Source organism: Heterocephalus glaber, unplaced genomic scaffold (assembly GCF_053883595.1).
Source record: "Heterocephalus glaber isolate CG9 unplaced genomic scaffold, H.glaber_assembly_v1.0 deba00001504, whole genome shotgun sequence".
In the NCBI taxonomy this organism is placed as follows: domain Eukaryota; kingdom Metazoa; phylum Chordata; class Mammalia; order Rodentia; family Bathyergidae; genus Heterocephalus; species Heterocephalus glaber.
Genome location: NW_028258324.1, coordinates 48,337,147 through 48,352,810, shown reverse-complemented (window position 1 = coordinate 48,352,810; position 15,664 = coordinate 48,337,147). Strand labels below are relative to the sequence as shown.

General features: G+C 38.2%; 1 protein-coding gene and 1 long non-coding RNA gene across 6 annotated transcripts in view; one reads left to right on the top strand and one right to left on the bottom strand.

Moving 5' to 3' along the window:
• The window catches only part of Pld1 (phospholipase D1), a 220,092-nt gene that overhangs the window by 147,071 nt on the left and 57,357 nt on the right, over positions 1–15,664 (top strand). For all 5 annotated transcript variants that reach the window (XM_013071597.3, XM_004834598.4, XM_021254185.2 and 2 more), the window contains 4 exons: positions 1,997–2,125; positions 2,856–2,974; positions 4,675–4,788; positions 14,998–15,108. In XM_013071597.3, coding sequence (XP_012927051.1) covers positions 1,997–2,125; positions 2,856–2,974; positions 4,675–4,788; positions 14,998–15,108 — 473 coding nt within the window. The remainder of the gene's footprint in view (positions 1–1,996; positions 2,126–2,855; positions 2,975–4,674; positions 4,789–14,997; positions 15,109–15,664) is intronic.
• Positions 2,759–7,932, bottom strand: LOC110348142 (uncharacterized). Its single transcript, XR_015440947.1, has 2 exons — positions 5,464–7,932; positions 2,759–3,025 (listed from the first exon to the last, which is right to left on the bottom strand). It is a non-coding gene; the product is annotated as an uncharacterized LOC110348142 (long non-coding RNA).

Sequence of the window (15,664 nt, the reverse complement as noted above, 5' to 3'; positions counted from 1 at the left end):
ACAAAAACAAATTTGAATTATAAGCAGTTGAATTCCGTAAGTACCAAGACAATTTTCTGAGACCTGGAATTTGCTTTGCTTTTTTTTTTTTCCTCCTTATGATAAGTAGTTGTTAGGTTAAAAACAAATTAAGTTTTAAACAAGTGTGTGAGTGTTTATATACAACCTTAGCTTATTTTATCAATCAATGAAAGCAAATTATATATGTTTTAAAATTTGCAGTTTGGAATATTTTTATCTCAATTTTTTGTTCCCCTCCCTCCTTTTTTCTTTTAATAATGTACTATTCTTACTATAAAGAGCCTAATGGTGAGCAAACAGACTTACCAGTGGTTTTGCCTCTCAGTCTTATAGAACAGGAAAATAAATCACTGGAAGAAGTCAGAAGTCTATTTTTAACATTAGTTATGTTAACTTTGGCAATTTGTCTTTTCTATAGAAAATTTCAATAACCTTTGGCCGGATAATTGTTCACCTCTAGATATAACAGTTGTGTGTAGTGATCACATAAAAATTTTGTTCTGCAATATTTATTAATTGCCTCCTGGATGTTAGTAGCCATGCCAGGCAGTGAAGGATACGGTCCCCCCTGCAGAGGAGTGAGTAGATTCCTGCAGGGCAGAAGGGGCATTTCAGAGACATTCGGGGTACACTTCCTGTTGGGATGGCAGCAGGGCTGGTGACCACAGGGATGAAGGTCACTTGAGGGGAGGTGACAGATAAGGTGGCTCTTGATGGCTGTCCAGGAAATCAGGCTAAAAGGAGGGAAGACTATTCCAGGCAAAAGGAATAATGTGCAAACTGCACATAGGCAAAGCAGATCAAGCCTGTCCAAATACCATGGAAAATGGGATATTCTGGGGCCTGGGGTCAGGTGGAAGGAAAAAAAGGACCAGAAAGATTGGCACTAGATTGGGAAGAGCTCTCTATGTACTCTTAAGTCCTCAGGACTCGAACCTCCTGTAGGCTATAGGTGATCCTAGAAGGCTTCTAAGCAACAAGTTTGCATTCTATAAAGACGGTTCTGGGAGAGTGTGGTGGTGGTGACAGCAGAACAAGCAGCCCATATCTCTCGCTGGCTAATTTAAGCAGTACCATTTATTCATTCAACAGTGTTTTTGCATTCCATGTCTATCTGGAGGGTGCCTCTTGTGTGCCAAGTGCTGTATTTGTGATTTGTAGTTCTGCTAGTCATCCTGCTTTGTTGTCTTGATGGTAAACATATCCCCTAAACTTAGGAACTGTTTAACTCAAAGTATTTACCTTTAAGTAAAATGGACTCATAAAGCTCTTTGTGAAATGCTACAGTGCATTGCTGCTTTTGTGCCTCAATCATAAGCTTCTGTCTGTTGTTATTTTTTTTATGAGTGTCCTTTGTGATTTTAGAAATATAGAACATCAGGAGACTAAAAGATCTTAATTGTTTCATAGGCCAAATTCTTCCTTTTACACAGTAGGGATTTCTGACCCAAAAAGGTAAAGCCTTATGTCATCTAGGTACTTAATTCCATGCTAGATCCAGGAGTGTCTGTAAATATGAGGCTCCTTTGAGATGCAGAAGACAAGAATTACATTTTAACTATGCGCCCCATTGGTGAGGAAGGAGAGGAGGCCTGAATTCTTTCTTGCCTAGTATCTTGCGTTTCTCCACCCTCACTTCACTTTGTTCTCTCATAGTCCCACTTCCTGAGTTCTTTATTCATTTACCCTTGTGGTCTCTGGTGGTGAGAACAAGCTGTTCAACTCCCTGAGAATGTTAAATTTCATTGGCAAATGATGAACCAGGGTATGGCCCGACTGGCTACTAAAAATAAACCTGTGGGAGTTTTAAAGCCTTGTCAGGTCATGCCCTCCAATCAGGTGGACACATGCTGCCCTAGTTATGTCATAAGGAAAGTTAGGACATGTTTAGGTGTTCCCATCAGTGTGAGGTGAGCCCCTGTCCCTGGGGTCCACCTGGCCCACAGCCTCTGAGTGGGTCTTGCTGCATTCACAGATACTGGCTCCATCCGCAGCTTACAGACTGGCGTGGGAGAGCTGCATGGGGAGACCAGATTCTGGCATGGGAAGGATTACTGCAACTTTGTCTTCAAAGACTGGGTTCAGCTGGATAAACCTTTTGCTGGTAAGTGTGATGGGAGTGGTAGTGGGTTTTAGTTTCTCTTTTATCTTAGAGCATCTCAACAAGTATGCATGTGCAAGATCTAAATGCCTTTTGTTTTGCTTTGTTTTGTCTTTGTTTAGCTTTGAATATTTGGTAAAATTTAGAAACATGGTATATTTATATATTTAAGGACTTTTCTTTATAGTTACAAATAGAGAAGTACATGAAATGGAGCCAACCTATCATAAATCTCTAGGTTTTATAGAGGCCTATTTTAGGTAATAATCTGTAATACTCCAAGAGATGGCAGCCTTCCTTTCATCTTCTTTTATGCTTTTTCTGTTTATATTCCAGCAGTAAACTGGCATATTTTCAGATTACTGTGCTTGTTGGTTTAAGAGGAAGTAGCCAGGGCACTGCATATGTAGCCTGCTATTATTTGAAAAGGATAAAAAAGAAAAATATATAAATCATGCAGCTTTAGATAATTTGTACCAACTTACATCTTGCCTTGCCTAGTGATGAATAGAGTAAAAAGGAAACGTGCTGCAGGAGGTATTTGGGGACTGTGTTCCTCAACATGAAGTCTGTGTTCCCCCTTTTTATAAAGGTGTTCTACCCAAGCCAAGAAATAGGCACATACAGCAGGCTTTATTAACAGGTTTCCTTTTACCTATCATAGTTAGGGTCAGAGTGCCTCTGTCCCCAGCACAGACATGAATGATGGATCCTTGCTGGGTGCCCCGGGCAGATTTCATTGACAGGTACTCTACCCCCCGGATGCCCTGGCACGACATTGCCTCTGTAGTCCACGGGAAGGCAGCTCGAGATGTGGCGCGTCACTTCATCCAGCGATGGAACTTCACAAAGGTACTGAATGTTGTCGTGACTCGGTCTGTGAGAGGAGAGGCAAGCCTAGTCCTAGGAGAAACGCAGAGAGTTAGCAAGAAGGGGCTGCTGTGGCCATAGCTGTGGTACCATCTGCTGTTGGGTGCACTGTGATTAGAGTGCCTAGGCCTCTTGGCATTTAAAAAAAAAAGAAAATGTTCTCGAACTTTCACACCAAGGACAATTCAAGTGCAGAGGGAACAGATACTTCTATCAGGGCCTGTGTTTTTGATTTTTTTAACATCTTGGACTCCTAGTATTGATGAAGCATTTACTGAGTTGGGCTCAGTAGCCACGTAGAGGGTTGCGTTAGTGGGCAGGAGTCTTGATTAGATGACAGGGCTTAACTGTAGGCCCTTGCAGTCCTGTAATTGCACTGGGTTCATTCTCTTACAGGATTTTACAGGTTGGTTCTGAGCGAGTCAAGCAACATTACGCAGACCATGTTTCTTTTCTCAGAATGGTGTCCTTGGTGGTGCCTTCATTGCTGTAAGAACTTGTGCAAACATTCACAAGTTCAGTACACAGCATATAGTGCTGTGAAGGATCCACTTTACTTGTTTGCAATGATGAGGCATTATTCCTCCTGGTAATTTGAGCAATGAAATTAATTCCATCTACAGCTTAAAGCCTCTCTTTACTTATCATTCACATCAATATAAAATTTAGTGGAAGCTCTAAGGAAATATTTTAAACAAAAATTTAGAGGGGATTAATGGGTAAACAAAGTAATATTACTTTTAACCTACTGTACTGTACTGTCAAAGATTAAAAACACTGCTAGTAACCAGTTGGACTTTCTTTTGTACTGGGGATTGAGCCCCGGGCCTTTGCACTGAGCTATATCCCCAGCCCGTTTTCAACATGTTTTAAATTTTGAGATGAGGGCCTACAAAGTCACTAAGTCACCAGGGCTCCAAACTTGCAATCCTCTTGCCTGAGCCTGCGAGAGTGCTGGAATTAAACACATGTGCCACCACTCCTAGCTTGCTTTGGGTGTTTTTAGTATGCTTATTCCCTATTCTGGGAAGGGAAATTGGTCAAACACCAATAAGTTTTCTCTGCAATCTTTGATCCAAAAATATTTCCCCATGTTTAAGCTAAAGAAATAATCTAATAAGATAATTTATTTTGATGCAGCTTCTAATAACTCAGGTAAAATTAGGCATAGGTAAAATACTCACTGAGAGGAATTTGCTAAATGAATTATGCTTCTTCATACTATTTGATTATGAATTTGTTAAAAATAATGCAGTGCTGTGCTCCCATGAAAAAGTGTTTATGAAGTACAGCCAGGTGCAGTGGCACACACTTGTAAACTCAGCTACTCAGGAAGCTGAGGCAGGACGGTCACAAGTTGGAGGCCAGCCAGCGCGGCTTAGTGAGACCTTGTCTAAAAGTGAGATTTTTTCAGAAGTGCTGAGTTGCAGCTCAGGGCTGTTTGAGCTCAATCTCCAGTACAAAAATTAATGCTTACATTGACTCCTTCTTTGTAACTATAAAATAATATATGCTTACTATAAAAGTTAAAAGAAGGCAATATGAGAAATAAAAAACAACATAAATAGTATACTGCTTTTCAATTAGAAATGTCCATTGATTTTTTTTTCTAATCATAAAGCAGGGAAGAATGGGCCTCTTTTCTCATTTGAATCTTTTTCATTTGCTTTTTAAAATTTTAGATTATGAAACCAAAATATCGGTCCCTTTCTTATCCTTTTCTGCTTCCAAAGTCTCAAATCACAGCCCATGAGCTGAGATACCAAGTGCCTGGGGCTGTCCACGCTAGTGTACAGGTAAGCCTGGCTTTTCTTGTTCATAAAGTGCTACTAGGTAACATTCCTATTATTGGACTAAATGTCTATTATGTTGGCTTCAGGTTTTTCAATAAGGACTTTTGCAAAGCAAACCTGAGTGGACCTTTTTGGAAATTAGTATTACATTTCCTGTGTTAGATTCAGTTCACCCTCTTTCTAAAGCATATTTATACATATACTATGTATAGTGAAGCATGTATAATAGTATATGTATAAATGGAAACAATCAGGAATGAACATATGAGCTCATCAGAAGAAGCCATTTGATCTATTCCCATCTCTAACATGACACCCAGGATGCAGAAAAGGTGAAGGAAGAGAGACTTTGTGGAGTATCCATCTGCCTTACCAGGGCAGCAGGATGAGAAGACATAAGTGAGGACTTTACCAGTAAGGAGTGGAAAATGCATGTATACTTAACTCTAGACCTGTACTGATCCTAAGAATACACTATCCTCAGTAATACATTTCAACAGATATTTAATTAACATCATTTAACTTCAATACGTTGACCACCTTTTCAATTTTATTGTAACTTCAGATCTTAAATTCTCTTATTTTCCCAATACTGGCATTCTTATTCTAACACAAAAACCTTTTCCCTCCCTCATACAGAATAAAATCAAATAGTTCATAAAATATTCATCAACTTACGTGTAAAAACATATTATCTGTGCCTCCAAATATAAATCAGTTATCTTTTTAAAGGTAAAGAACTTAAGTCCACTCTGATCATGTCCGAGGCAGACTGCTGAATCTTTACCTAAACAATGCTTTTCTCATTCTGTCCCCTAATGATCTCAGGACACTGGAACTGTAGTTGGTAAAGGAGCAGATTGGGTAACACTGAACTACAGTAGTACTTCAAGCTCCACCTCTATCAGTAACTAACTGGGTGGCCCAAGATAAACCTCCAAGCCCCCACTGGATCTTATTTGTAGTTTGAGATTGTTGGACAGGATGCAGTAAAATTTTGTGGTTCTATTAAACAAATTCCTATTACTTTAATAGAACTGCTAAAAGGCATTTGGTTAATTAAAAACTAAAATTAGATTGAACTAGATCAAGCTTCCCAATTGCAAAGTTTCAGCCATGTTCCTGGTGCATAAGCAGAATCAGCTACTATTTGTCATGTTGCTAGGATCACCTTAGAAAGAATAAAACAGCCATTCCTTGACTGTAGCTTTCTCTGAGGACATGTATGTATTGACTCAATCTACAAACCCAATTGATTTAAAAGAGCATTTACCAAGGCACACTCACTCATTAATTCACTCATTGATTTAGCAACTTATATTTGCTTAATGCCCTGTGTTTGCACTGTAAAGTCTTCAAAGCAAGCTTGGGTACTGAGCAGGCAGACAGAAAAGCAGTTCTCTGCCCCTGGAAACTTGGTTGGGGAGAAAAAGCTGTGATGTTAATTCAGTTAATAGTGCAAGATAAGGTGTCTGAAAGTATGAATCAGTACACCATGAAAGTTTGGCAAACAGGAGGAACAGTCTGGGTATCCCCTCTAAGGAATAAAAGCTTCTTAGCAGAGGACAAAGAATTAACTATGCCAAACCATTTGTTCTTGGAGAGCAGATAATAAAGTTAGATAGCATAGGCCACATGGAGTGCTGGCTTCATCAACTTAGACCTGGTCCTGGAGCATTAATGAATTTTAGAACTTTTTTTTTTAATCTAGGAAAAAACATGATATATGAATGTTTTATGAATTTTAACCTAATTTTCTTAAGGTAATCAAACAAAACCCAAGGACAATTAGGACTATCTTCATAAAATATTTGTCCGTAGGTGTCAGTTTAGGGGTAGAGTTTCCTAAACTGAGTTTTGCCTATAAAATGCTTTCCATGGACAAATAAATTTTTGCAGATTTCTTTAATATAGGATGTCTTCATACCTTTGTTATGCTAATGTATTTTGAAACCACTAAGAAGCAACACAGTGGGAACATTTCCCAAGTTTATTTGACCAAAGATCTCTCATTTTATTTCTTCTTGTCTGTTTCTCTCTGAACAAACACTTTGGGATTTAAAGTTTATACATATGGAAGAACTTATTAGACTGGAGATGAAATGAAAGCAAGGGACAGGGAAAAATGTTGTTAAAGTTATTCTGCTATTCACTGAAGCCCTACAGTAGAAATGAAAGGAAGGAACAGATAATGAAATATTTTTGAGGGAAGATATAAGGGACATGATGACTACAACATGGCCAAAAATTAGGGGTAAAGGGGGTAGTGAATACTAATTAGTTTAATGTCACTGATGATGTCTCCAGAAAAGAATTACACATGTGTCATGACTGATTGACCAGGACGGTAACTGAGGTCACGAAGGACTCCGGCAGCCCCTGTGGTGGGTCTGTTCTGGGTGATATAAACTTTGCAGCTTGATAGTAGCTATAATAAAGTACCTAACAGTGTTGCTAGGCAGTGCTTCTGGAAACACAGGAAAATCATTCAGTTAGTTATAATAAAATACATTCTCTTAAAAGAATCATACCACAGCAATGTGCACCCATGTTTATAGTGGCACAGTTCGTAATAGCTAAAGCTTGGAAACAGCCCAAGTGCCCATCAACTAGAAACTGGATAAAGAAGATGTGGTTTTTTTAATAAAATGGAGTACTACTCAGCCATAAAGAACGAGAAACTAGAGACATTTATAGCTAAATGGATGCATATTGAGGCCATCCTCTTAAGTAAAATAAATAGGACACACATGTGTAAATACCAAATAGTTTCTCTAGTGTGAGAAACTGAAAGTATAAATAAGGATCAAAATGATTAAAATGAATAATTGATAATTTGAAATAGGAAGAAAAAGTCCAAAGGGATAGGGAAAGTGGGAGAGGAAGGGTAAAGGAAAGAAAGGAAAGGAAAAATTATGAGAAAAGAAAAAAATGGAAACAAAGTCTATGTAAATAGGGAAGGGTGGAGGGGGTGAAGGAAGCATAGGGAATGGGGAAAAAATAAGAACCAAGACACATCATGTACAGGTACAAGCACCCAATGATAAATGTAAATGTATTGTGTACCTAGAATATACCAATAAAAGAATTTAAGCAAAAAATTAATAATAAAATACATTCTAAAACCACAGCAGATGGCCTCAGGGATTAATTTCCACTCTTTGATCCTCCTATATTTTATCTGAAAGCTTTATGATTGATGTGAATCATATCCGTAGTCCCTTCAGATATTTAAAATGAAGCTTTTCATTCAGCATCTTTAATAAATGTGGTATCATTATAAGTATTAATTACCTTCTATTTAGTCTTGCTGATATAGTTAGGGTCCCTGATAAAATAAAACACTCCTCAGTTATACCCCTTAATTTTTGAAGTAGTTATATTTATAACTAAGTAGAAATAGGAGCCACTGGTTAGAATGTGTACCTTGATAATTAAACTTTTTTTCTGTAGACCCTTGAGAGAGAAAACGAAGATATTGAAGTAAATTAAAACATCATACATTTGTTTAGCTCCATGTCACTGCTAAGACAAATACTACAGAGTGGTAAATGAGAAAATATGACATCATTGATGAATTCTCACATTCTAAGATTTTAATTTCTTTTTATCCCTTTGGTCCTTGAAATCTGATGTGTGTGTGTGTGTATTTTTTTTTTTTTTTTTTTGGTTCTGGGGATCAAACTTGGGACCTTGTGCTTGCGAGGCAGGCAGCAGAACCACTGAGCTAAATCCCTGGCCCAAAGTCTGATATTTTTACAGTTGACTTTTTATCATCTAAGTCCCTAAAGTAAAATATACCTACAGACCGGCTAGAGTGAAGGCCATGATAAGCGGAATGAGCTGCTCACTTTTGGAAGCCACATTCAGTTCCAGAACTCTGCCCGTGTAGGGTTGGAACGTCTTATCTCCCCAGGCCACTCTAAAGACAGATATCTAGTTTTTTATTTATAAATTTGTATTCTTCTGCTTAGGGAACCTCATCCCCAAGTTAAAAAGTGTTAGACATAGCAAAATTTGGACCTCTACTAGTTTTTAGGAGTTTTGGAATAACTTTAATTTTGAAAACAGTGAACGCAGCCAGGAAGTACATCTTTTTGGAGATAGGAAAGTCTGAGAGGACCAGAAACTTAAACAAAACAAAACAAAACTGTACCCTGCTGTGTTTCTCCTTTTGTGACAACATCTGACCCCACTGTTGCTTCACTTTCTTCATTGTTCATTGGCTCTTAACATTTATCTTGTCACAGACATTGAAATGTATAGTTCCTAGAAGGCGAGAACAGTAGCCTTAGCCAATCTCTAGTTTTCCAAAGAATCCAGAAGGGGCAAGGAGATGGGCCCCTCCTTATGTTTGGGCTACTTCATTTTTAAAGGGTTAATCATTACATTTGCAAAACTTCAACTTTCTTAGCTGTCTTAAGATCCATAATCAAATGATTGTTAGGCACTCAGTTGAAAAGTTTAATGAAATTAATCTTTCAGTGTATTGTTTTTAAACATGATTGTTTCATAACAATTTAGTGCTTGAGTATGAAGAACCAATATGATGTATGAATTAAGAGGTAGGATCTAATTAGGATGTGTTAAAATCCCAGCTCTCCTACATATTAGCTAGCAGTGAAGCCTTTTGAAAATGACTTCACTTCTGCATACGTTTCCCTCATCTGTAAAGCAGGGGTAGTTTCAGTGTCTGCTCCATCAGCTGGAATGATGGGTAGTGATGAATAAATAAATTAATGCCTGCAAAGCACTTAGCAGAGTGGAGCAGTTTGTGTTCTATCAGTATTGGCTCTTTTAGACATTTCCTAGTGTTTCAGAAGTTTGCAACAAAGGATGACATTTCTCTGGAAGGGTCACCAAGGCTAGTTCTGGATAAAAATACTTATACCATATATTTATTGAAATGAAGAAAAAGGACATTTGACACGATAAAGTAAATAGTAGATAATATTCATGTCATTCTTTCACCTGCAGAAGGGACCTAATTATTTAATCTTTGACTATGAAAACACTGGGCACACCCTTTCACAGTAGGGTAGACAGCCAGTCAGGGAGAGAGGGACTGTGTCTGTCAGAATGAATGCTTGTCCCCACCAACACAGATAGCCTCTTCTGAAAAAGTCATTCAGACCGGGAGGTGACTTTGGCAGCTTTCACCAACACTTTAAAAATAATCTGGCATTGCCCTTAGTGCTGGGCATTCTCAGAAGCCTGCCAAGAGCACTCAGAGAAGATACAACAGGAACAGGCCTGCCTAGAGGAGGAAGTGGGAGAGGCAATTCTGAAACTGCTTATACACGGGTGTATAAAGAGAAAACTAGGTTCCTGAATGCTCTCATTGCCATTTCTGATGCATTGCCTAGCATTTGATACATTTTTGACCCTTCAGAGGTTGTGACTGATCTGCGATATGAACTCTTAATGTAGTATTTTCAACTGGCACCTCTACAGGGTTAAGGGAAAAGAAAATGGATAATGCTATGTCAGCATCAATGTGGAATCAATACATGAGAACAATCCTTTTTATTAAATTGGGCAGCTTATGGTAGGATCATCCCTTAGACAATTTTTTTGGTACCAGGAATAGAACTCAGGGCCTCACACTTGCCAGGCAGGTGCTACACCACTGAGCTACATTCCAGGCTCCCTTAGACAATTGCAGTAAGAATCCCTACCTATATTGAGAAAAATAATTCCACTTGTCTCATGTCTTCCATGCTGTCTATCTGAAAGGGAGAAAGGGAGGGAAAAAGAAAAAAGAGGACAAGAAAATTTACAGGCAAGTAAATGACATCTGAATTATACTACTGGAAAACATCCAAATGATACTCCAGAGGATGTTTGAAAGGACACCAGTGTGCTTTACAGTGCAGATTGGTGTGAGAGAGTAAGGTAGATAGGTGAGATGAAGGGAAACCACTGCTCTCCTTTTCATGGTTTCTTATTGTGAGAGCTTTTTCCTCTTGTGAGCCAGGTCTTCAGGCAGCAGCAGATTTGTGAGTGTTAATCTGGGTCTTGGCTGGCGGAAGCCAATGTTGAACAGGAAGCTTTTACTTTGTGTCTAGCACTGTGCCAAGCTTTTTGTGGCTTATCTAATTTATTTTCATCAGCTTATAAACTGCACTTTATTCCCCCTACACTTATTTTTACAGATGAGAAAACTAAAGCTTTGAGAGGTTAGCATGAGTATAAAGTGGTAGGGATGAGACTCCATTCCAAGCAGTCTGTTTTCAGCACCTCACATATCTGTTAGAGGTGATGGTTGTTTCCAGTAGGTCAGACCTGGCAGTGTTGTAACCACCAAGGTTCCAGAAAGACAGTTGCACTTCAGCTTTGCCTTTTGATATCTCCTGTTGCTTACCTCTCTATCTTCCTGCCTCTCAACAGCCCCCAACTAGATATTTTTTCTTAGGACTTCTCTCCCCTAAAGTCTCATTTTCCAAAAGCTATCTTTACTTTCTTTCCTTCAGCCAAAAGATTAATTTCTTCTTCTGATTCAGGCAAAGGATTACCATAAGTGAATAAACTGCACATTGTGACACAAGTGGCTGACCCTCAACTAAAAAAAAAAGCGGTTGTTAAAAGAAAGAGCTTGATAGGATGAGCCACATTCCGTGAGTCAGTTTCTCAGTCTTATTCCCTGCTGTTTTCTTCTATCGTCTAGAAAGAATAAAGCCTTACAAACTGAGCCCTTCCTTATCTCCTCAACGCATATCACTTGGGAGCTGCTACACAGATGGCAGCCTGTGCTTGAGGGACATAGAGAAAGCGCTTTTGTCCCAAACAGTCTTTGTTCGTATGGACTTGGAAACTTAGGGGAACAAAAGGAATTAAGATATTTGCTGAATTTATAGGGAATAAAAGCATTGTGGTGAGAGAAAAGAAAGAAACTGGGGACAAAATCTAAAAAACTTTTGAAAGTTTTCCTTCAAGGAGAAATTTCTTTCAGCCTATATGTTTGACTTGGTTCCATCCTATGTCAGAGGATTAGGACTTATGGTTAAAAGAAGGCCATATTTTAAATTTAAAAATGGGACGGAGTACAAAGGAAAATGACTGGTCCTGGTTAAATACTGACACTACACCATAAAATCATAAACATGCCATTTTCATAACTTTAAAACTGTATATTCAAATGAGGTTTGAAAAGTGTGGGTTGTATGTGAGTCCCAGGACATGTGGAACAATGATAAGCCACATTTATTCATATGGAGGGAGGAGTCTGAGGCTTGTCTCAGACTTAAACCAGTTACACTGGTTTAAAACAGAAACACAAGACAAGTTGGTCAGGTCAGTGAAGAAAAAAGAAAAGAGTGACTCTTAAGTTGAAAAAAAAATAGAGAAGTCAATCCAAATGTCTTTGACTTTTTGGAATATTGACAAAAATGTCCTAGATCTTGCAATGAAGGTAATTTTTACACAACTTTCGAATTATAGAATGGTTCAAGAGTATAGAGAGACCATTGAAACTTCTATTCAGACTTTGTTATTTCTGCCTGATGAACAATAATGCGGTTCTTTAAAGATGATCTAAAAATCAAGATATTTTCTCACTCTGGATCTTTTATTAACTTAAGTTTTCCTTATGAGCTTTCTTCTGTGATATTTGACTATTCATGTTCAAGGGTAAATTTTCCAATTTCATTGCACATATTCATCTGATAACAATTAACTAAAATGGTTAGAAGGGAGGTATTTTGTAGTAATTATAAAATACTGAGTAAATAAACATTATAGAGGGTGGCACAATCAGTGATTTTGTACTATGTGTTAGCTATTTTTCTCATTGCTGAGACAAAATACCCACCACCCAAAGTTAAAGGAGGAAAGGTTTATTTTGGCTCACAGTTTGTAGAGATTTCAGTCCATAGATAGTTGGCTCCAAAATAGGGTGGCATGACAGAGGAAAAACAGTCCATGGCAAAGCAGGGTAGGCAGAAGACATCTAGTAGCAAGCAACAGCAGCAGCAGAAGCAGCCTGTCTCCCCTTTTTATCCCTTCCAAGCTACCCTCCTTTTGGGTGGTGCCACCCACACCCAGGATAGGCCTTCATTAATCATAACATCACACATTTAAACCCAGTATCACATCCTTACTCCCAATATCACACACCCTAGATCCAGCCACCTCCAAAAAGGCCCACCTATAATTACATGAGGCTTGGGGGGGACATCTAGATATAAGCCATAACAAACCACTTCTGAAATCCTCTTTCTAGAACGACTAAAATACAAGTACTGGTTTTGCATTTCAGTAGTCTTGTAGATGCAATTTCTAAAAGTTATTAATTAGAGTAACAATTTGATCGGAACTTTTATGTATAACAGACATAAAATTGATTATGTATTGAATCACTTTGAATATTCCTAATAAGCATGGGACTGTTCCTTACACTTTTAATTTCAGTTGACCTCATGAATTTCAGCATTCATTTCAAATCAGAAATAGAAAGTGTATTGTGATAGTGATGGTTTAAGAAATGTCAATTGTTTAAGGAATGTCAATAAGTACTTATTGAGGACTTGCTATATGCTAATATCATACTGCAACACTGAAGAATGCTGGGGAAAAAAAGACAACTGATGGTTGCTTAGTGTTGAGAAAGTCATGCAAAGCCTTCTATGTCCTCCAATCCACAGCGATAGTCTACTCTGCCACATCTCTGATGTGATCTGCCACTGCTCCTCTAATGCCAATGCATCCTCTAATGCTGATAGTAATAACACCTGCACCCTACTTACCAGCTGCTAGATCTCTGGCTATACACTTCACAGTAATTCATTTCATCCTCTGCGATACAAAGTAGATACTCTATTTTATAAAACAGAAATATGATGCAAAAACCGAAAAAGAAATGTGTTCAACACATTGTATTCAACAGTTCAACAGTCAAAATTAAGATAGGCTTTGAACACAGGCAATCCTGTTCAGAAGTAGTGTATTTAGACTATATTCACGTATCTGAACTAGAAGCTCTTGCTGTCCAGGTGAGAGCAGGTGAGTCTTGGAACAGAGTTGTGGTATGAATGATAAGAAAGAGGTGAATCTGATAAATGATCTAAAGAATAAATAGAACCAGATATGCAATTTGATATGGACATTGAAGAGAGGCTTGCCAAAGAGCCCCCTAAAGTCACACTAACTTTAAAGACTGATAAAATGATGGCATGCCTCTGGACAACAGGGTATTTGAATTGGGACACTGTTTAGGGGAAGTGGTTATGAGCCTCATTGTGATCTGTTTAATTTAAGGTGAGGAGATCAACTCCAAATTGATTGGTATGACACACAGATGTGGTAAAATGGTAAAAACAGACAGTATAGCATGGTGGTCAAAGTTATGGAATGGTAAGAGGCAAACTCAAGCTCCTGTGATAATATGTGTTATTTCACTAATCTGAGCTTCTTACCTATTCTTGAGTTTCTGTTATAATCACCCTGAGGAAAATTTAGAGTTAATGTAACATGCCTGTGATCAGATAGTTAATTAAAGGTTGTATCCAGATTACATAGCTAAAAATATTGTATTTTAGAGTGTATTAATTTGATTAACATCTAAATTTGGGGAAAAGGAATAATTAATTATTAAGTCAGAGGTTGGACGATCATAGCACATGGCCCACAGGAGGACACTTTTGAGAGTGACAATGGGTGCTACTAATAAATGCACCAAAATCCCTTCTGTGCAATTGTGGGACTGTCATAGGAAAAGTACAAATGATTATATAACTTGTAGCCACCAGAAGCAATACTTCAGAAATACTCTTTGTAGGGGCCAGGGATTTAGCTCAGTGGTTTCGCTGCCTGCTGCGCAAGCGCAAGGACCCGAGTTCGATCACCGGTACCGAAAAAAAAAAAAAAAAAAAGAAAGAAAGAAAGAAAAAAAAGAAATACTCTTTGTAGAAACACAAATTTCAGTTTCTAATTTTTAATAAAAATAATCCTGGGCGGAAGAAGGTATATTTAGGATGTGCTTTCCAGCTGGGCACCTTCCTTAAAGACTGTGTAATAAGAACCAGTTCCCATCTCACCTCTTCCCCGCTAATAATGTCCTCCCACTAACTGTCACTTGGTCCACATATAACAATTAAACTGCTACAATCAATCAGTTGCTTAAAAGAAAAAAAAAAGAGTGACTTCATCGCACAAATGTATCTAGTGTTGTCTTCAGTCTCTAATGTCTGCTTATTGCTGATTGCTGCATTACAGTTGCTCCGTTCTGCTGCTGATTGGTCTGCTGGTATAAAGTACCATGAGGAATCTATCCACAGTGCTTACACCTATGTGATAGAGAACAGCAAGCACTATATTTATATTGAAGTAAGTACTGCTCATATAAATTTTTAGGGAACTTACTTCCCATAAATATCACAGAGAGACTGTACAGTCTCCAATTCAAGACCTGCCATAATTTTAAGTATGTAATGAACAATAAGTGTATGTTGAAGCAATGAATGAGTGCTGGAGAACTGCTGATTCATTTCACTTGAGTTTTTACCTCCGCAACATATGCCAAATTCACTCTGCATTGTCATTAACTCAAGACTATAATGAGAGTCTTCTAAATCCTTGCCATTAAAATGTATCAACTGACTATAATATTATTCGCCAGAAATACCCCAACATGATTTGATTTTGGCTTTGATTTTGATTTGGCTTGGGTGAGAGGGTTTTGATTTGGCTTGAGTGGGAGGGTTTGAGTGTGAGGTGTGCTATTTCAGGACAGTGCACATAAGCAAGTAAATTGCTGAAGCAGAGGCCACTGGATGTCACTAGTTTGGGGATAGTTGGAGTAGGGAGAGTGCATGGGAAATTTTGTGCTACAGGTGCACTGTTGTGGGTGTATAATACCCACATTTATTTTTAGAATATTTCT